This window comes from Pezoporus wallicus, unplaced genomic scaffold (genome assembly GCF_028554395.1).
Source record: "Pezoporus wallicus isolate ANWC-B61680 ecotype Strahan unplaced genomic scaffold, APGP_CSIRO_Pwel_v1 contig_4161, whole genome shotgun sequence".
Classification (NCBI taxonomy): domain Eukaryota; kingdom Metazoa; phylum Chordata; class Aves; order Psittaciformes; family Psittacidae; genus Pezoporus; species Pezoporus wallicus.
The window spans coordinates 2812739-2834049 of record NW_026639584.1 but is presented as its reverse complement, the minus strand read 5'-3'; the positions used below and the strand labels follow the sequence as shown (position 1 = coordinate 2834049).

Sequence of the window (21311 nt, the reverse complement as noted above, 5' to 3'; positions counted from 1 at the left end):
GCCAGCTGGGGGGCAAGCAGGATGCAGGTTAGGAGTTTGTATTTCATTCTAATACTGACTCTCGTTAGGTCTGAAAAAGCTACTTAAGTGCTTCACTTCTCTTACCCAACTGTAAAAAAAAAACTTCCATAATTTATATTTTACATATTTATATGTAAAGAAAACTTCCATAATTTATAAGTATGTTTATAACATTATAACACTACAACTGAGTATGTTTTTGGGGGTGCTTTACTGTGCATCAAAATGCTATTCATTGATGAAAAACATCACAAAGCAGAAAAATCTCTTTTCAACTATGAGATACTTCTCCCTTCCCAGTTGTACATGTATTATTTAAGAAAATAATATGAGAGCAAGAGACTCTAAAAGGCACAAAAGTGTAGGCTAAAAAATTTCATCCTCTCCAGACCTACAGTTGTAAAACTTGATTATTCTGACAGAAGGAGCTAAAGAGAAAAAAAAATAATCCAATACCCAACAGTTTTGACAAGACAGCGAATGTTCTATTTGTGGGGAAAAAATTGCTGGGAATTTTCCATTTATATCATAAGCTGAACCTTGAGACAGAGCTGTAGGGCATAAGCAAGTATCTCAAAATAATATTTACAGTTTTCACACTTTTTCAGTTATTTCTTAAGTTTAATAACTTAGAATACCCCACCAGTGAAGTGAATATCAAGATGTGTTTTTTTCCGGCTCCTGCATCAGGAGCCAGAAAAATTCATGAATGAGAGTTTCACTGTCAATGTCTTTGATGATGCATGAGGCAAAAGACCCCTCTACTTTTCTACAACTTCAGCTGGCAGAGCAGTAGAAGAATTTTTGGAGTGAGACACTGAGTATCTGACTCTTAGCAATAGGATTCCAAAAATCACTTCTTGAAAGTGTCTTACTAGTCACTCCTAGAGTCCAGGTGACCCTGAATTGTCACTGTTCTCTGCTGAGTGAGTTTTAGGTGAGTTTCACTCTCATTCTTTGCAAATCAGCGTCTGTGTCAAGATTACCAGAGGTCTAGGTCTGGGTAAAATAGAGCTGTGTTCTCCCCTTTTTCACTGCTGCAGGTGTTGAGGAATTTGAGGTTTGCATTTGAATGGGGGATGTAGCTTTACGGCAGTCTGTCCAGCAACAACTTTTTCGTACCATTCAGTTTGGTTTTAAGCAGAAGTTAAATGCCAGTTTCAATCAGAATGTGAACAGTCAGCTTTTGACAGCATATGGTTTTCAGCAAAAGCATACCTGTCTTGTTCTCTTTTTCCTTCTTGACTAGGTTGCTGCTTCTGCCCCATTGCCATGTAACCTTTATTCTTTTCTCCCCCCAGAAGTGTGCTCCGTGGACTGTGGCACCCACGGGGTATGCATTGGTGGAGCATGTCGCTGTGAAGAAGGGTGGACAGGAGAGGCGTGTGACCAGCGTGTGTGTCATCCCCGTTGTACAGAGCACGGAACTTGTAAAGATGGGAAATGTGAATGCAGAGAGGGCTGGAATGGGGAACACTGCACCATTGGTAGGCAAACGACAGGCACCGAAACAGGCACATATTGCTTTCTTTTCATAAATCGTAGAGACATAGTTACTGTTGTGTATTGTAATAGGCTGTTCCTTTAAGGACCCTAGTGCTTTCAAATATCATCTTTGACTCAAAATGTGTTGGGTGAAATTAAGAAAGCTCTTGGAATCATTTAAAATCAGCAACAAATTGATTTGCAGAGAAAAAAAACCCAAGAACAAATTCCACAGTAAATGAATGTTAGTAAGTAAAGATGTAACAAATGGTCCATCACAGTATCATCTGAGCCAAGATTTTCAAACTTAACTAAACATTCCTTTGTGTGAATGGCATCTTTTTTAATTTCCTGGGCTGATGCATCAGTGCTCTCCTGCTATTATACATCACATTTAAAACACATAACCACCATCACCACACAGAGCAGGGGTCAACTTGGGGAGGAATAAGTGTTCCTGGTGTAACAAAAATAGCTCCCTCGCCTTCTCCTGTGCTGTGCTGTGGCAGTGGGCATGGTGTTTGCATATAGACAGTCCCAGCATGAGAGGGCCTGTCGGTAGGGCAGCATGCTGCTGTACCCTTTCCTAATGGCGTGCTGCTCAGTACAGCACTGGCCTCACGCAGAGTGCCGTGACTAACACGGCTGCAGCTCAGCTGTGATGTGTCAGCCTGGGAAGTTCAAAAAGGTTATACTTACACAAAGCAACAATGGTCTATCCTCTCAATTACCATGCTTGAAGATCTATTCTGAAGAGGAATTAACTGTTCCTAAATGGAGTTCTTCATTTTGTCTCTACAAGCAGTCAGGTAGTGTATTTGGATGATTTTGTAAAGTTACTGACAACAAAGGAGAGCATTGTTATTTTCCCTATGCTGTAATAAAAAATGGGAAATTCTGAGTGATCACTTTTCTTCTGAGAAGTCTGAGCAAAATTACCTGGAACAAGAGTATCCAGCTCCTGAGACAATGTGAGATTCACGCAATGTATTTTTCTCCAAGGAATTTTTGGAGGATTAAGGTATACCTTAAAAAAAGCCTAGTAACTCCAAAGACAAGGTCATATTGTTTTAGCTATCTTAAAGTGGTAAGTTTAACAAAGGAATAGGTCAATTGAGATTTTCATGGCAATCAGGGACCTTAATGGGACAGTCCTATTACAAGTGAATTGTTATTTCTTTGCTTAAAAGTATGATGAGATTCCTGCATCCCTCAAACTGTCTTTGTTTGTCATTCCCCTCTGATTTCCTGGATATACAAACCATTTCTAATACACATGAGTTGGAAACTAAAAGTATGCTTTTATTGGAAAGAATTAAAACCAAAATGTACATCATTTGGGGGCGTATCCTTTGATGCTGTGGTGCTGCATGCTTCCACCACACTCTGCTAATATGCTTTAAATCAAAGCTTTTATGACTGAACACTTTGTGACCAGCAGAGATGCAGAGTGTTTTTTCACAATTGCTTTCTGACTTTCATCATATCAACATATCTCTGCTAGATTAATCCAGGCATTTTGTTTTCATGTTAAGTGCTTCCCTGATCCTCACAAAATGCCTAGAATATAAATTTTTCTTTGCATTAAGTTGTGTAATAATTGCTTATTTTAAAAGTTGCTGCTTTGCACAAAATTTGTTTTGATTTATCATCTCCTAGTAATATGCCTATGTTTAGAAGTAATTAGTACATTTAAAGTCTTCATTACTGTGCACACAAAAAGTGTTCTTGTACTGATACCTTGAAAGAATGCTGAAAATTACAAGCTCAACTAGTGAACTCTCAAGTGAGATTTTTAGTCTAATTTTAGAGCTGTGAAAGCAGTATTTTCCCCATTACTGTTACATATTATCAGTTCTTCTTTTCAGAGGAAGGGCGACACTGCTAAAATGGTTAAAATATGCATAGCCTTTTTTTGTTTAGTATGTATTAGAAAGATTTCCTTGAAACTGAATGTGGGTCTGCAGAAAAATTGGTAGGAATTTCCATACGCTCATCTCGTGAGGCCTGATTGTGAGGCCATTTACAGAAGCACAGAGCATGATGCCAGAAATGGAGTTCAGTTCAGAGGGACAGCTCAGTTTGATCCCACCAGTTTCTGTTATGTGGGGCTGAAAGAGAGAGAGTTTGGAGGATAAGGCTGGTAAAAGTAATTTTGGTCAGTATTTGTACAAAAAATGCTAGGAGATACCACTGGAAAATTTGTCCTTACAGTGAATCAGAAGCAAGGATGCATTGCTCAAGATGTTTTAAATCTTAGTGTGAAGAGCTAAAGGGGACTTAAAGTTTATGGAAACTCATTTTAATGTAGAAATTTCCCTCAGTGGTTTTCCTTTCAGCTGAAAGGTTGGCAGACCATTTAATGTCAGAATTACTCACTAAGGAGTATCCACCTAAAAAGATAACATGAGAAATGCAAATCTGCAATCAGTAGAAAAACTTGCTTTGATTTCAGTGGCTTCAGGCAAAGCCCACTGAAAACAAGATTATCTAATTTGTGAGGAAAAAAACAGGTTTCTATATACAAACAAAAATACTTCTCTTTTCTTTGTCTTTCTTTACCAGTTTCATGTGGTATATTAAGTCAGTAGAAAAGAAATCATTATAGTGACCTGCAGGTATCCAACTTCACTCAGGATATTTTACTCCATATCAAATTAGGCCTTTGTATAGAGACATGACAGATTGCACACTCTTTGGTGTGTCAGTGTTGAGTATCTAAGCTCAAAACATGTAACAAAAATGCAGTTTCTCTCTGCAATACTTGCATTTTAAGAAAAATATTGTGAACAGTCTCCCTGAACGCCACTGTTAGCTGAGTGTTCACAAGCTGTTTGGGCAAAGCAGGTTTTACCCACGTGTACCAACAGAATTACATATAAGTATCAGAGAATGCAAATTCCACGTTGCACAGATTTTGATAAATCTCTATCCAGATAATTGAAAAATGCAAGGAGTGGTGTCTGCTCTTGCTCAGATGCTGTATGCAGCAGAGCAGAACTTTACACCAGGCACTATATTTCACTTTGCTACTTCAGGTAAAGAAGAAAGATTGCTTACTGGAGTGATGATAAAGAAAATGAATCTTTTCCCAGTGCAAAAATAGACCTGTCAGGATATGTTTATTAAGTGATTAGTATTCATTGATTGCAATTATGGAGGAAGTTATAACTAAATAATAGAGGGTAATGTAGAGAAGGAAAAAAATATTGGAAAACTAATAACAAAGCAAATGACTAAGGTATAGCAGTTGCTAAATCTTGAACTGATTTCATGCTGGAATTTTATGATGGAGGATTTAGCTCTTGCTTGAATTATCTGAGTGTTGTTAAAGCTGTTACAACACAGATCTGTTACTGTCACTGAAAATAATATTTAGATGTTTCAAATTGTTGTTTTTAAAGTATTGTTGAGAATCTTCTCCATATATGCTGTCAGGATAGTACACTAAGAAAAGTGTGATATATACAGAGATCTTTTGAAACATCAAAAAATACCATTTTAAAAGTTTAACACCCTCTGTTATTCATATTGCTGCAGCATGAAATACAACTCTTAAGTCACTGGTAAAAATCTTGCTGTGAGACCAGTGAAATAAGGGTTTAATTCTAAATATTTAAGAGTGAAATGTGGACGTCTGCAAACATATCTTATAAAGTGAGCTTTCACCTGAAGGAGATACATGAGGTTTTCTTGGTGGTATCTGTCATATTCCCAAAGCTTTACTCTTATCTGCTCACATACTACATTAGATGTCAGTTAAGCATTCCTGCTTCCAGATAGTAAGTGGCAAAAGGTTGTAGTCAAGGCTATTTAATAGCAAATGAGCTATCCCTGCCTTGACAGCAATAGAAGCTGAGCCTGCAGCTATCTGCCTCCTGGGCAAAACACAGGCAGGGTGATGTGTACATCTCTGCAGACTCTGCTTAGAATTGATTAGGTCAGAAAAGGCCCTCAAGATCATTGAGTCCAACCATAAACCCAACACTGCTTTGGCCTTGCTGCTGCTTTCTTGAATCTAACTCCAGAGGTGGGGATCTGCCACTCTCTGTCCTGCCCTGAGTCCTTGGCCTCTCTGCTGAAGATGTCAAATGGTAGGACATGTTCCTTAGTAAAAAAAGGATCTGGAAATCTCTGTTAGCCCTATGCCTTACCTTCTATGTTCCCAGGGCCTTGAATAAAGAAGCAAGATTTTAAAGATCCAGGATCCTTTGGAAAATTACCTAAAATTTTCAGACACATAAGAACATGTGGGAAAACAGAGAGGACACCCTGTCCAGGATGACTGCTATAAGAAGTTCAAGTTTCGGTATGGGAGATTTGGGTTATGTGTTAGGAAAAACCTTGTAAGGTAACTGAAAAACAGCAAGTTGTGGAATCCTCATCAACGGAGCTTTTAAATACAAATTAGACAAAGCTCTGCCAGGAACAGCAGAGGTAATTCATCCTCCTGTGCTGACTAGAAAGTCATTGAACTGTATGAGCTTGCTTCCAGTCTGCTTTGAAGTGACGAGGAAGCATTCATTCCAAGTACTTTATTTTATAATGGCCTATGGTAAGATTTGTACTGTCATCCCCTTCAAGAATCTAACACTGCTCTTTCTTAGAAGTAAATCAAACATTTATCCAAACAAGGAGACTAATCTGTGTGTTCTGTATTTGCAGAACAATGGGTTGTCAATGTATATATCGAGCCATTCTGAAACATCCAAAGAGCAAATATTGCACCCAGTAGATAAATACCTCAGATTTTCACCCTTCAAAGCACCAAGACTTGCCTAACTGCACACTGGGGGGATGCTATTCCACCTCTGGTTTTACTAAACCAAATGTTTACTAAAATCCACACACACCCCCTCCTCCCCGAGTGTTTTGGGATGGCTTTGCCCTTTCCAGCTTTCGGTCATGTTTCTATTTTTTTTGTCAGCTGGAAGGAATACCACATACAAAGTGCAAAGGTTTAGATTTTCATCTTAGCATGAAGTCAGTAATCAATAGAAACATTAATAATGCGCCATTGTGTTATCTTTGGATACAGCAGGATATTTTTGTCCAGGATAATGCTCTCTGTGTAAAAGATTTTTTTCTTCTACTACTGATTTTTCTTGTTGTAATTACAACAGTAATGATTCAAAGATGAGGCAATTTTCAGGAGAGATGGAAAGTGTGTGGGAGGAGACAGAGGAAAGCCATCGGATCTGACAAGGAGCAATTTAGAAGGAGCTGGATATATTAGACTTCTCTGATGCACTTCTAGCTTAAAATTAATCTGTAACAGTTTATAACCTATCAAGGCATAAAAACCCCTCTAATGACACTGATAGAAATTTAGATTGCATTCTCTGGAGAGGGAGGAATACATCTTTTCATTTCATTTGAAAAATGCATAGAATATTTGAGTCATGACCACTTTTGATTGCTGATGATATAGGAATATGTTGGTAATACATATGATACGTCCAAAAATGTTAGAGACATTGGCTGTACCTGCAGATTCAGGTTCATCACCTGAACAGTACAGTTATGCACTTGTCTTTGCACCTGGTAGCAGGTTTCATGATAAGCACATCTGTGATGCAGTTTTTCAGGTATGTGGTGTCCAGCTTTCATGTGATGATTTCCCCCATGTGTGTCTCCACCAAAGCAGGAGAATAGCAGATGCCTCATAAAGTAATCTGAGAGATTCTCAACGATTTCTGTCATTCTCTGCATGCAATTTACATTTCCTTCATGCAAGCAGAAAGAGGCTCATCAGGTGGTTTTCCTTACCTGAAGTTTTCCTTACATGACCAAAGAGACACTTTGGTCATGTATGTTGTATCATATTACATTGTGTAACTAAACCCAAGGAAATGTACTGGTCAGTTAGACAAGTGGTCATCTAGTCCAACATCACCATGCTTCAGTAGAGATGCAGGTTCTGATAAAGAAGCAATTAGGCATTTCTTCCTGGGAAGATGATGCTTTTGGTCCTTTCCAGCTACATTTGCTATTGGGGTTCTTTGTTGTTTTGTGAACATGTTATCTTTTATTTCACCCCCAAAATTCTGCATTTGGAGATGGAATCTGTAGAGTTGCCAGATTACACACAGTGTAAATAGCTCTTGGTTTGGATTTTTGTTTTGGATTTGTAACTTTGTAAATTCCTATCCCAATAACTAAAACACACGTTAATTTTGTTTATAAAGGATAAGTACACTTCCTGAACAATTTCTGTAGCACTAAGGAATCCAAAACTACCATATGCATCCTCTTAACTTTATCATAGCTGAGCAAGATAGCCAACAATATATATTTGGAGGGAAATATTCTAGGTAGAGATTTGTGTAGAGTGAGAGTGGTTTGACTTTCAGGGAATTCAGAAACAGAATTCCTTTGCAGAATTTACACAGGGCAGCTGGGGATCTTTTTTTGGCTAAAAGGCAAGCTTATTCATGAGGAAGAACTTTCCTGTTTGCATTCATTGCTGAAGGTTTCCTGTAAATGATTGAAATATGTCACAGTGCAGCGTCAAAACACTTGAGTGGCTTTTTTCTTTCTCTTTGTATAGGATATTTGCAGAACATGACCTTACTTCTTCCCTTTCTAGCCCCAAAAATTTAATGAGCATTTTTTCAGCAAGGCTTCCTGCATTTTGTCTGGTACTTAAAAGATGCACCCAGCAGATACTGGTGAATAGTTTCCTAAACTAAAATCAGATTTCTTTTCTTTCTCCTTTTGGAGGGGCTTCACCATGAGTTATATTGATTTTCCAGCCAATTCTTGAACTCTTAAAAGACCACAGAAAGAGGGGGAAGGCAATCAATCAGGCAGCTGATCTAACTTTTGAAAGGGCAAAGCTGATTTTGCTGTTCATAGGAGTATTCCCAGCATCAGGCAATCTTCTCTTCTTCCACAGATAATGTTTTCTGTGTTATTTTGTACCCTGTGGTGTCAAGCACAGCTTCAGCAAGTGAGTGAATTACATGGTGTTGCTGGATACAAAACAGCAGACATGGGAATGCTTGTGAGAGGTCAGCGACATGGATTGTATAGAGATAGAAGGTAGTGCCTGATCTTGAGAAATATATATGTATATACATATAGATAATATTTAGACTTCCTCAGAAACAAATACAAAAGAGAACAATGTCTTCCCATCCTTTTGAGGCCTGCTGATAGTGTTCTTGTTAAAGATATCTTTCCCTTAATTGCTTTCATTCTTGCTTATACATTCTCAAGGTATAATTCTTATAACTTCAGTTTCAGTTTCACGTAATATTTCATGCTTGAAGATGCAAATAAAGCCAAATGTGTTTCGTCTGACTGCTGCAAACTCTATGGAATAACAATTCAGATGCAAGGCTTTACCTTTTCAGCTTCCTGTCATTTAGTATCAAATTAACAGTAGGATGCATTAGAAGTTAGAAGCTTGTCTTCCTAAGATACTTGATGCTTTTGAAATTCTCTACTTAATATTTTCTTAGTTTAATGTTGTATTAAAAATATTAATGCCAGAAAGAAAAAGGAAATAATAGTGTCAGTAGCATCTCTGAAGTGTCAGTGCAGGATTTTGCTGTGTGATCTACTTGGGGCTTTGGGGAAAAAATGAAACTGTTGAAAGCTTTCTCTTTAAACTGTCAGTTATCTTCTATGCAGCAGCTACTCGCTGAGGATGAAATACACTGATGTTGAATATTGATACATCCTTCTTTCACTAAAAGCCCTACTCAGGCAATTTTGAAAAAGATCTTAAGAATGGAATACAGGGCCATGTTCAGGTACCAGCTATGAGGTATTCTGAGCCATTCTCATTGAACAAAGTTTTTATGAAATATATGTTATTCGGCTCTTTTCTCTTGTTCTTTCTTTCCATCCCTATTCTGACCTGCTTAGGAAATGCTTATTAGGATAATCTCGCTTCTGGAGATTATTCTTGTAGGCAGCCTCAGTCTGTTCCATTTTAGATATAGTTTATTTATATATATAAAAAGAAGCAAAGTTTTCTGTCCAGCAGGTATAATCATGTAATGTAGATTATATATCTCATATACATCTCATTTGCCCAAAGAAATTACAAACACTATTTAGGTAACTGCAATGTAAGAGCTAAATACAAACTTACATGTTCTTGAAAGCATTCAGGTGTGAGGGCATGGTCCGTGTTCATCTCTGGATGTTGAAAGTGCAGGTAGTTGGAGTAATGCCTGAGTCATTATTACCTGATTTATAGCTGCCATGAAAATTGTAACTAGGTGTGTAGATCTCTACAGTATCCAGCACATACTACTGTAGTGTTTTCAGTGATACAGGATTGATTGACATATAATTGCCCATCTCATTCTGTCACACCCATGCTGGGACAGAGACAAAGGAGTACTGGGGTCTACCAGCAGTTCACAGTCATAGAACTAAAAGCCAAAGGAAAAGTGGGACATGAGAAATTAAGGTAGTGTATTTATCCTTGTTTTCTCTTCAGTCAGTTACAGGAGTAGAGCAGAAAGGATATTCATGGTCCAGCTATTCCTTGAAGATTTTAAAATCTGAGAGATGACCCTTAGCACTGGGTGTTACACGCTTGAATGTTTCACAACAAGCGAGTACCTCTTGTAAACACTTAAGCGGATTTCCTGGAAAAGTAGCAACTTTTGCCTTCACAAAGACTTCAGTGCGACATGGATCATAACGTCATCCCTAATGAAAATTTAGGCAGAGATGACATGTCTGTCTGCTTATGTAAAGCTCTGCTCCCTCCTATTCTACTACAAAGATACTTTTACTCCTGCCTTACTGTAATGAGGCTGTTCTATGGCCCATAACTGATATCTAACATCTGGCATTCGTTGCCTTTTCCTGTGCTGTCTCATTGGTTATTGGGAGCCATGCAGTGAGTCCCAGATGTTCAAGTGTAAAAGAGTTTCTGCATTCTCTCAAACATGGTTTGCATAATGGCACCTGAGTCCTACCCAACTCATTTGTATTTTCTCCTCTGTACAATGCCTTTTAAAAGGCTGTGTGTTTCCTGCACTCTGTAAGTGGGGAACCATAATTTTGTCAAACTTCCAGTCAATGTCAGGGCTTACTGCTTTTTCCTAATCCCATTGTGGTTTTAGTTTCTATTCACAGTTTTTTACAGTCCAGCACGGGGCAGGTTGATCCACTTGGCATCAAGAGACTATGGCCTGTTTTTAAAATGCTGTAAAATAAGATACCATACACAACAGCTGCAAGGAAAGGTTTAAGTATTTCTTCCTAAATGTTCTGGAATTATTAGGGTAGACTGAACTACATGAGCTGATAGTGAAACTTTCATATAATTAAAAAGTATATACACTTTTAACATCTTAATATATTTTTTACAGAAACCCAGAGAAAGTAAAGATGATTCTCTTCTGTATTCATTCCAGTTAATTATAAAGTTGCAGGTGAGAATTTTTTAGGTAGATGTTCAAAGAGTAAAGTTACTGATGAGTGTGACAGATGAGTAAGTTTCATAATGCATCTAGGCCAAATATGCCTTAATTTGCCTTCAAACAGTCAGTTTTTCAGAGCATTGAAACACTGAGCTTAGGAACCACAGTGCATCAAGATGCAGTCCCTGTTGTGAAGGAAATAGTAGTGATAATAGCCTTGTTATCTAAGAAAAAAATCTAATAGTGTAGTCATGATTAAAAGCCATTATTTTTAATTAAAAACTAAATCAGTTTATAGTGAAAATCTTGCTAGGTTATGATTTTAGGCTAGAAACAACACTTAGAAGACAATTACCCAAAAGAACAAATTAAAAACAAAAACCAGGAAAACAATCAGTTTAGGAATAGAATGTTTACCTGGTAGAACATTGCGATTTATTGATCTTAAAAGTATTCCTGCTTCAAACACTGTAATTTTCCAATTGTTGGAATCAAAAGGGATTGCTGAGCTTCTCTTGGAATGAGTTACTCACAAATACCTCTGAAGATATTTTTGTAAATCCAGTGTGCACAAACACAAACCCCTGAATGTCCCAGAAGATGCTGATTCTCTTAAAACCAGAGACACATTAGTACAGATGAGAGAATTGACTTCTTGTTTTAACCACTGGGATTACCACACAGTAGAACGCGGTTCCTAATGTAGCATGTTGCCATCCACTTTGCAGTACATTTTAAACATAAACTCTTCTGACTTATTTGCTTTCCAGTTAATAAAGCTGGGCAAAATGTGTACGTGCTGGGTTACAGATCACCTCTCTCTGAAATTAGTAGAGGAATTAGCATTATAACATACAGGTTTACAATGGAAGATAGTGTGCCTAGAATGAAGCACTTAGAGAAGCTGGGTGTATCTTCCCTATATTCTCTAAGTTTTAAATTGCAGAATCCCCTGCATTTGAACAACAAAAATATTACTGAAAGCAGAAAGCCGTGGATCATTATTTACTGCTGGAAAGTGGAAGCACAACATGAATTTGTTAAATGTTAACAGATTCTGATTTCTTTTACTCCTTACATTTTTTTTCCAGGCTAATTTGTTACAGTACAGGAAAGGTAATAGCAATGTGCCTTTTCTGGTTTCAAATAGGCAAAAAAAGAAAAAAGATGGTTTAGGCTTAAGACAGAAAATCACTGCATAGGAGTTTGTTAGGAATATGAAATGAGGGTTGGCATTGCTCACCATGCAGCATTGTTAATAGACAGTTGATTGGGGGGGGGGGGGGAAGTACAGTGACACACATTTTTAGATCCAATCCATCTTTTTGTTGTCTTCTTTGGAAACTAGGAGTAAAATTGCCTTTTGTTACGGTCTCCCTTGGATTGTTATTAATTGATTCTTTATCATGAAGCCAGTCCATACATATCTTCATTGTGTCCTGGGAATATTTGAATCCTCTTTTCCCTCCAAATAAGTCAGAAATATTGATTTAGAATGGAGGAAGCTTTCCATGTTTGAGAACAGGTTATTAGAGTCATGGTCACTCTGTGTGTGAAGGCTGAGAGGGCAGTAGTTTCTTGAAGGAGATACTAGGTCAGTGTTACACTACAGAAAATGTTAAGCTTATGTAAATAGCTCTGCACTCATTGCTTCTGCATTATTCCGCTACAGAGCTGGTTATGAACCAGACGCCTCAGAAACATATAGCTGTGTTACTCTTGGGTGTGTGACTAGAAGGCTGAAGGCAAAATGTAAAAATCTATATAGAAGCCTAAGCATTATCTTGCAGTTGCAGCTTTCCTTAATTCAGATCCAGAGGGGCCTGTAAATGTTGTCAGTTTGATACTTTCCCATTGGAATCTATTTTTATATGCTCTGTAACAATTTTGTTTGCGTATAGGTCGAAGAAAAAAGTGAATGAAAATTGCTCAGCCCCTCCCTACCCTGTAATTTAAAGCAGTAGTTCATAATACTTTAAATAAATACTTAATTACATTAAAAATCACTCAGCAACCTCTATGGATACACTGAAGTCTCTCCTGAAGTTGTTAATATTTTCATTTCACATAAAATGTTGTTAAAATATTTTCATTTCACATTAAATGTTGTTAAAACCAAATTATTTCCTTTAAGTTTTCCATCTCCCATACACAGAATTCAGTGAGTCTGTCTTCCTTGACCAGTATGTATATTTCTAGTTAGCATGAAATTCCTAATATCCCTAGTACCTAATTTAAAAGTGTTACTGCATGGAAAGTTTTAAATATGAGATACTTTGAAAAGGGAAGTATTTATTCAGCAGAATTGGGGTAATTTAACATATTTGCCTCCCATTTCAGACTGTGCCTCTTTATTCAGCCTTTATAGTTACAGTTTCCCCTACCACACTAAGGATTTTTGTCAGCATTTCTGAGACAAATACTGTATTTGAAAACAATTTCCAGCAAGATGTATATAACGAACCTGATTTCTTAAGGTGGATGTTCCAATCGATATCAAATGGGAGCTTTCTCAAAAGTTATTTGCAGAATATGCCCCTGGATCTTAATTATTTCTTTTATCTTACACATTTTATTGCTTTAGATGAAGATGTTACAAAATGTGAGGAGAGATGTCATTCAAATGTGAGGTAACGGCAGCAAAATGAAGATGTCTGCTCTTTTCAGTCTTGCTTCTGGTTTTTGTCCTGTGACAAAAAAATTACAGTTTTATTAAATACAAACTTTCACAGGGCTACGGCTACTGACTTAAATCAGGTAACTTCATTCCAGCTGAAGAAATAACTAAGATTAGTAAGCTGTTTCATTCAAAATGAGGATCAGGTATGCAAGCTGGGAAATGCACTTGAGGAGTCTGAAGTTTACTGAGTTGTACCGTGAGGAGAAGGGCTATGGCATTAAACTGCAGATAGTTTTTCTAGTGAGTGAAACCCAGTTAAAAAGGATTTTCTGCAAAAACTTCCTAACCACTTACAGAAGTTGTTATAGCAAATTGGATATGTGCTATGCCTGATTAAACATATTCTCACATATGTATTTACTCTGAAACCTAAAGCTGCTCCAAAGTTCATTTTGCTTGATTAAGACCTGTGGAGATCTCCTGAACCTAGTAGAGTCAAATGGCATCAGTCCTCAGGTGAGAGACCTGAGGTTGCAAAGTGTCCCTTTGTTAACTAGGCAAGGAATCTCGAGTTGGGGGCTGTGGATTTCCTCTTGCAGTGTGAGTCAGGACAGTACTTCTCTGAAGTGGTGAAACACTGCTATGCAGTGGGAAAAGGCTGCTATATACTGCTTGGTTTCCCAGCCTTGTTCAAACCATTACTGTCTAAAGGAAAGACTAATTAATGTGTGTTTCTAGCATGTTCTTTGGAATGTTGTAACAGTTCAACTATGTCTATGAAAAATTATACTATACCCCATTGAAATTATGGGCAATGGGCAGAGTATGGTAACCCAAGCTATCATTTCATTTGAGCACTGAGGCGAATGCTGGTCTGCAGAGTGCTCTCACCTTCTGCAAATTTTCCTTTGAACTTTTCTAAGACAACTAATAACCTTGATAGAGAACAGAAAAGCTAAAGGCAGGAAGTGGTGTTTGATTGTTTTCGTTCTGGGGGGGAGGGGGTAGTGTCTGGTTTTGGGTTGGTTTTAGTTTGTTGTTGGAAATTCCTTTTGACTGGTGTTTGTTACTAATAGTGCTAAGTCTGTTTTATTTTAAACTAAGCCAAATATGACAATCCATAGTTGTGCCCCTTTTCACCTACATGAAGCAGGCAGTGAAGGATCATAGAATCCTCTCACTCAAGGCAGAGCAATCTCCAGATTTCTTGTCTACATCTTCAACTCACTTAGGAATCACATTTCTCTTCCCGAGGGAAGTGCTCCCAGCAAACAGTCCCACTCGAAGTAATAACATCCTTTCTGTCTCAGCATGGCTTAAACTGCCAAATACAGATGCAAGGCAACCAAGTCAAAACCTAGTTGGTCCTTCTGATGGCTTCAGTGGAATGGAAAAGAAATACTCTGTCTATAAGCAGAACAACTGAAGTCTTTCTTTCAGAGAAGTAAGGCCATGTGTAGTGAGGCGAGGCCAGGAGCAGAGCTGTCACTTGAATGATAGTGAATATTTTTAATGTAAAGCAAGCAGAGCTTAAAGAGTCCTCCCTCTTTCAGATTTCTTCCAAGAGCACGTTAAAACCTCTTGCCTTTCTCGGGGGTGAAATGGTGAAGGTTACCTCCCTAGTACATCAAAATCAGTTCCCCAGATTTATTTAGAATTTAAATATCAAGGCAACTGGCTGTGTTTGGAGGATTATGAGTTTTGTTCCTTCACCACTTAGGCAGAAAAAGAAGGAACAAAAAGAGAGCTGCCTGTGCTTTGTCTGAGCATGCAGGGTTGAAAACAGTTCATTTGTGAAAACAACTTTATTATTTCTGTAGCTTTTATTAGTTATTTGTGCAGCTGGTAGATACAAAGTTGGAAAATTGCATGATATACATGAGGCTTATGTATATTGAAAAGAGACGCAGAATGGATGCAGAGCACTTTAGAATTAAAGGCTTATTTATAAAATGTATTTTATGTAGTGAAATTTTCATCTTCTATCCTACAACTGCCAAACACCCCAGCATACGCAAATACAGAGCTCAGAATGCATTGTTTATGTATTTTAATTTCTTTTACATGCATTGCCTATGTGGCAGAATACTGCTGCTATGTCGTGGGCAGTATTTCATCCTTTACATTGGTACCTATTTAAAGTCCATAAATTCTAGCTTTAATATATATGAGATATATTTATGCTAATGTTCAAATGTCCATTATTTTTTGTCACTTCTAACCATGTTTTAGTGTCACAAGTTTTAGTATTCCTGCAAACCAGAAGGGGTTCAAGCAGCATTTAGTGTATGTTATCAAGGCTTTTTTCATTCCAAACTACCCCACAGTGCTTCTTAAAAACTTCTTGATTTTCTTCTGTGCTTTCTTTTGATTTTCCTTTGGAACCGCTGAAATGTTTGGACTCCGTAGTCTGAAACCCTACAGTGTGCAGCCATTTATTTGAATACATGTAATTAATACTTTAAAAGAACAGCTGCAAAATACATCTGTCTATATAGTACTTTTCATCCTGAAGGGATTCCAAAGTTCTGTACCATATTTAAGGGATAGATGCTCATAGAACGTATTAATCTGTTACACGGTAAGGGAGGAAAATGAGAACTTAAAAGTTAAGGCTCATATTTATTCTTCTGCTAGGGATAACCTGCACATTTATACAGGATCTGCATTTGCATACCTGAAATGTAATTGCTAAACTATAAATTCTGTGCAGGCATTAATATCTGATGAACAGCAAGTAATTATATTTTGATGATACAGGAGAAAACTGGGATTCCCTGCCCTGAGGAGTATGAATTATACAGCTCTAAAACTAAAGGGATTGCAGATAATTGTCTTTGAAAGGGATGTCAGGGGGTCATCTAGTGCAGCCTCTTCCTCAAAGCAGGGGTAGTTATGAGGTCAGATATTAGACTTGGGCCCATAGTTTTTGGGGCAGACTTCCTACAGTCCTCTGTATTGCACCTTGGGTAGGCTGTTACTTACCACTCAGTGCCCTAGCTAGGTATCCTCTATAGTTTATTGAGCAACATGAGTAGTGTGTAACATCTGCTTGTTCTCACTACACTGCCCTACTTGTGCATGTATGTGTGTGGGCACACATCCCATTTCCTCACAGCCCTGAATGTGGACAGGATTATAAATGCTGGTGTAAACAACTGTTAAGTAGTACTAGTGTAAGGGAAGCAGTTTGGTCACTGTAAATGCTGGCTTAGTTTAGTAGGGCATTTTGGTTGACTTAACTCTGTTTTGTAAAGGTATTTATGTATTAAAGGAGTTATCGTCAAAGAAATGCAGTTTGTATTTAGAGCAGAAGTGGGTAATAGGTGATTTTTATTTATATATATATATGTAAGTTCTTACTTACAGGGTGAAAGAATTAATTCCTCTTGTATGCCCTGTGTGGAGGATTTGAGAATAAAGGTATTCTGAAGTCAGTGACTGAAGTGAGGAGTGTGAGTGTCTTCCCCCAGAATCCCAAACTGCTTTAGATGTGGGATATTAGTTTAGTTTTAGTAGGACTTTATAAAAACATTTGGAAATTAAAAACTTGTTGTTAGTGATATTTGGCTAGAATGGGTACATCCAAGGGTTGCTTCTCTGTGGAATGGTCAGGCACCTGCCTGAAAGGAGCATTCTGTTTCCAAGTTATTCACTGCCTTTCAGACAGAAGGGCTAGTCAGCCATGACCCTTATAAGAGGCAGGAAGGGCTGTAAAACTACCAGCAGCAGTTTGTAATCCAGGGGGTTTCACCATGCGTGGTAGTCGCTTAATGCATAGAAACCAGTGAAAACCCATGCTTTTCTGAAGAACAACCACAATGTTAATTTAACTATTATATGAAAGGCTCAGGTACAGCAAAGTGCCATGAACCTTGAAGCTGATTGAAACCCATGTAGTTCTGTTGAATTTGGCTGAATTTTGCCGGTGTGGACCAGCTTGTGTCCTGGCCCTCAGGTGAGAAGCATGAAAAACCGGTCTGGGCAGTGAAGGAGGACGTGATCCCAAGAGGTCTAGGCACTTCAGATTTAACAGTTAATTTTACATTACAGTGTGTCAGTTTTTCTCAGACAGATGAGTTTGCAGGATTTTTAGTATACCTTGTGTTTGACAAGGCTAATGCCAAGGCCTTGTCTGTAGTGTCAGCTTTTGTGTTCTGCACGGCATACCTGTTAGCGGTTGGGTTGTTATCCCTGTTTCTGTGTGGGTGATGCTCCTGTGGAGACCTGGGTTCCCATATGATCATTCTGTGTTAGGCCATCATTTCCAGAATGCTAGAAACAACTTTATTGTTTCCATATCTAATTGAGAGACCTAGATGTTGATGTGAATGTGCAAACACAGTGGAAGACAACGCTTAATTACAAATACCTTGTTGGCAGGGTAGGTTTAGCTCTACATAAATGCAGTTATATTTACTGTATCTATACACTGAACTTAACAGAAAATGTCTGATTTGACTTGACTTGGTGTTGACCTTCTCTGCCTCTGCACTGAAACTTTGTTGTAACAAATAATGTTGCTCAGAAATACCTTCTGAGCAGTAAAGCCAGTGATTGTGTTTTTCCTTGAAAATTTAAAGTAGAATAAAAAGCGCTGGGTGGCATTTGTGTCTGGAGACAAGCTAGCCAGTGACAGTGTAGTCTTCTCTGCTGACCCATCAGGGCATTTATAGGGAAAAAGAACATCTGCCTCACTGGAGGGTTTTCAGTCCAACAAGAGATCTGGGAATACTCTATACTGCCAGACAAAGGCTTTGTGGCAACAAGCAATTCTGCCCTTTTCAAGCCTGATCTTGTACTTTTTATATCAGTCTTAGATTGTAAATCTATGGAATTTGGGCCTACCTTTGTGGCATCTGCATGTAAAAAAGGATTTAAGGAGTTCAGATCTGAGCAGGTGAAGGGTTGGGCTTACTTCTCATTTTATACACTGCATTCACAATATCATTACATTGTGTTCAACTTTGGATAAGCATGGCCCCATGCCATCTCCATCAGCCATTCTGGAAGCACGGAATAGAGTAGCAGCATCCTCTGGTATCTCGGCTCTGTATGAAAACTACATAAAGGAACATGAAGCCAGAAATAGCTTTAAAATCACCTGACTTCATGCTTTCCTCCAAAGTTAGAATAGAATACTACAGGTACTTCAGTAAGCTGGGTATGGTTCTGAGTTCATAAATCATCCTAGCTGTTAATAAAAGTCAAACTAGGGTGTTGCGTTGTTTTCTATCTGAAACAAGGAAAAATTGGGTTCCTTATGTTGAATTTTATAAATTTCTGTTAGCCAAATGAAACTGAGCATTTGAAATCAATCTAGTGTCTAGGATTTGACAGCACAATATCAAATATCCTTTTGCCAGGTACAGATATCACTTAACATAAGAGGTTTTTGTATTTTTTCCTGTTTGTCTCTCCCTATGACATGGAGAGGGTAGAGTGGGTAAGGAGTATAGAAATGTGACACAATTCTGTGTGTCAGCATATATGGGATTCTTGAATCTTTTTAGTTAACAAGTGTATCTAAAAGTATACCAGCACTTTACCAAGACATTTATTCAGAAACCTTCAGATGTGTGTTTTTGAAAAGCTGTGACTGCCACACATTTCAAATGGCAATAAAGCAAATTGCATTGTGTGCAGGGAGGTTGGGGAGCAATTAACTGTGTGAAGCCTAATTTTTATGAATGAATGACTAAAACTGCCTGCCATAACACTGTGATTAATGTAGGAATTTGAGTTGTTACTTTGTATCTATGTTGTATATTATTTTAAATATGAGGTCAATGTTTTGCTTGTTACTCTTCGATTGACTGAATTCGCACATCCTGTCTGATAGGTCACTTTATTATTACCCTGCTACGAAACTATTTATAGAGATGTTATTTTAGAGATAAATCCAACTTGAGAAGGCTTCTTTCTCAGAAATGATATTACATATTACAAAGGATGGTGCCAGTCCCTGTATCCGATATCAGAAACATTAATACAGTAAAAGATTATGGTTATGGTACTGGTTTTATGAATGCATTTTTACCCAGAATTATATTCTAAATGGATTTTGTTACAGTAAGATTAATTTGAAAGAGCCAGCTATCTTAAACACAAATTTTACTGCATCTTTTATGTACCTTTTTATTGGGCATATGAATAGGAGTTGAATGAGAGTCTTGTTTGAAAATACACTGCGTGACTTGAATGTGCTGCTAGGGTCAAATTTTAGCTTGTGCTCAGAATCTCAGCAAATAATCTGCTCAGCCTGTAGAAGAAACTGCATAGCTATGCTGGGCTGCAGCAACGTCTTCTGTCCATGTGTTTTATGTAACTACTTTGCTAATGCTGGTACACATCTGAAACTCACTGCCTGATCACTGACTAAGCTGTTGTGCACAGAGTAGGTTTCTGTGAAGGATATGATGTGTTTCCATGTTAAGGTTAGCAGTATGCAGTTAGCATGCTGCCTGCACACCATGCTCAGACCATCCCTTACCCCTGGCCACCCACTGCAGTTGGTGAGTGATGTGGGGTTGTGTGGTGGCAAGATATCATGAACATCCCACATCTGCAGGAATAGATCTGGCCTCCTGGCTGCAGCAGAACACTTGGTCTTTCAGCATTGCAGAAGCTTCCCAGTCGTATGACTAAACTTCAAAGAATCATAGAATGGTTTGGGTTGGAAGGGACTTTGAAGGTCTTAGCCCTACTTCTAGTTCCAACCCCCATCAAAAAAACCTTGCCATAAATGCAGTCTTCCTTCCTTCATAGAATCGTAGAATCCCAGACTGGTTTGGGTTGGAAAGCACCTTAAGATCATCCAGTTCCAACTCCCTGCCATGGGCAGGGACCCCTTCCTCTAGAGCAGCTTGCTCCAAGCCCCTGTGTCCAACCTGGCCTTGAACACTGCCAGGGATGGGGCAGCCACAGCTTCTCTGGGCACCCTGTGCCAGCGCCTCAGCACCCTCACAGGGAAGAGCTCCTTCCTTATCACTAACCTGAGCTACCCCCGTTTCAGTTTGAACCCACCACCCCTTGTCCTATCGCTGCAGTCCCTAATGAAGAGTCCCTCTCCAGCATCCTTTTAGCCGCCTTCAGACACTGGAAGCTGCTCTGAGGTCTCCACACAGCTTCTCTTCTCCAGGCTGAACAGCCTTCTTGAATCTGTCTTTCTTATATACATAAATAGCCCAACTGGGCTCAGCTGAATCTTTTTGTGTATGCTCAACCTTCTGAGCAGTCATGGATTTTTTGACTATTAATCTGTTTGGTTTCCTCAAGTCTCAGGATAGGGTAGCACAAACTCACCCTCTCTTCCCTGCTCAGCTGCTGGCAGCTTGAAGGTGGGGGGAGCGGTGGTGGTGGGTGTAACACCAAAAGCTGCTGGTAGTTAGAGAATTCTATTGGTTGTGCACAAGAGGGAAACCTCAAGGGTGTCTCCCCCTAAGAAAGTAATGGGAGCCCATCTGCTTAAGTCACTTAAAATGAAGTTGGATAGAGTGGAATGTACTGCTGGGAACAATCCCTTGTCAACAAGGCGAGATGCTCTGACACCCGTGGGGGCTTTATTCAGTCTCAGACTTTTGTGACCTATATTGCAATGTGAGCTTTCCTCCCTGTTTCGGGGGTTTTGAGGGTGTTTTTCTGTATTTTTTCTATAGTTCTTGTTCTTCGGAAAGATGCAAGTGATGACTTCTCTTGAGACTCCCTTTTTAATACCAGCAGATCCCCTTTGTGTGAGGTTTACTTCTCTTCTTCTGAACAGTCACACATGGTGTTCCCACATTTTTCTATTT

At 38.6% G+C, this 21311-nt stretch overlaps 1 protein-coding gene across 6 annotated transcripts in view; it reads left to right on the top strand.

Annotated features, from left to right (window-relative positions):
* The window catches only part of TENM2 (teneurin transmembrane protein 2), a 679035-nt gene that overhangs the window by 596237 nt on the left and 61487 nt on the right, over positions 1 to 21311 (top strand). For 5 of the 6 annotated variants that reach the window (XM_057415146.1, XM_057415150.1, XM_057415151.1 and 2 more), the window contains one exon: positions 1323 to 1535. In XM_057415146.1, the coding sequence (XP_057271129.1) occupies positions 1323 to 1535 (213 nt within the window). The remainder of the gene's footprint in view (positions 1 to 1322; positions 1536 to 21311) is intronic. The other variant, XM_057415147.1, reaches the window with a different exon arrangement.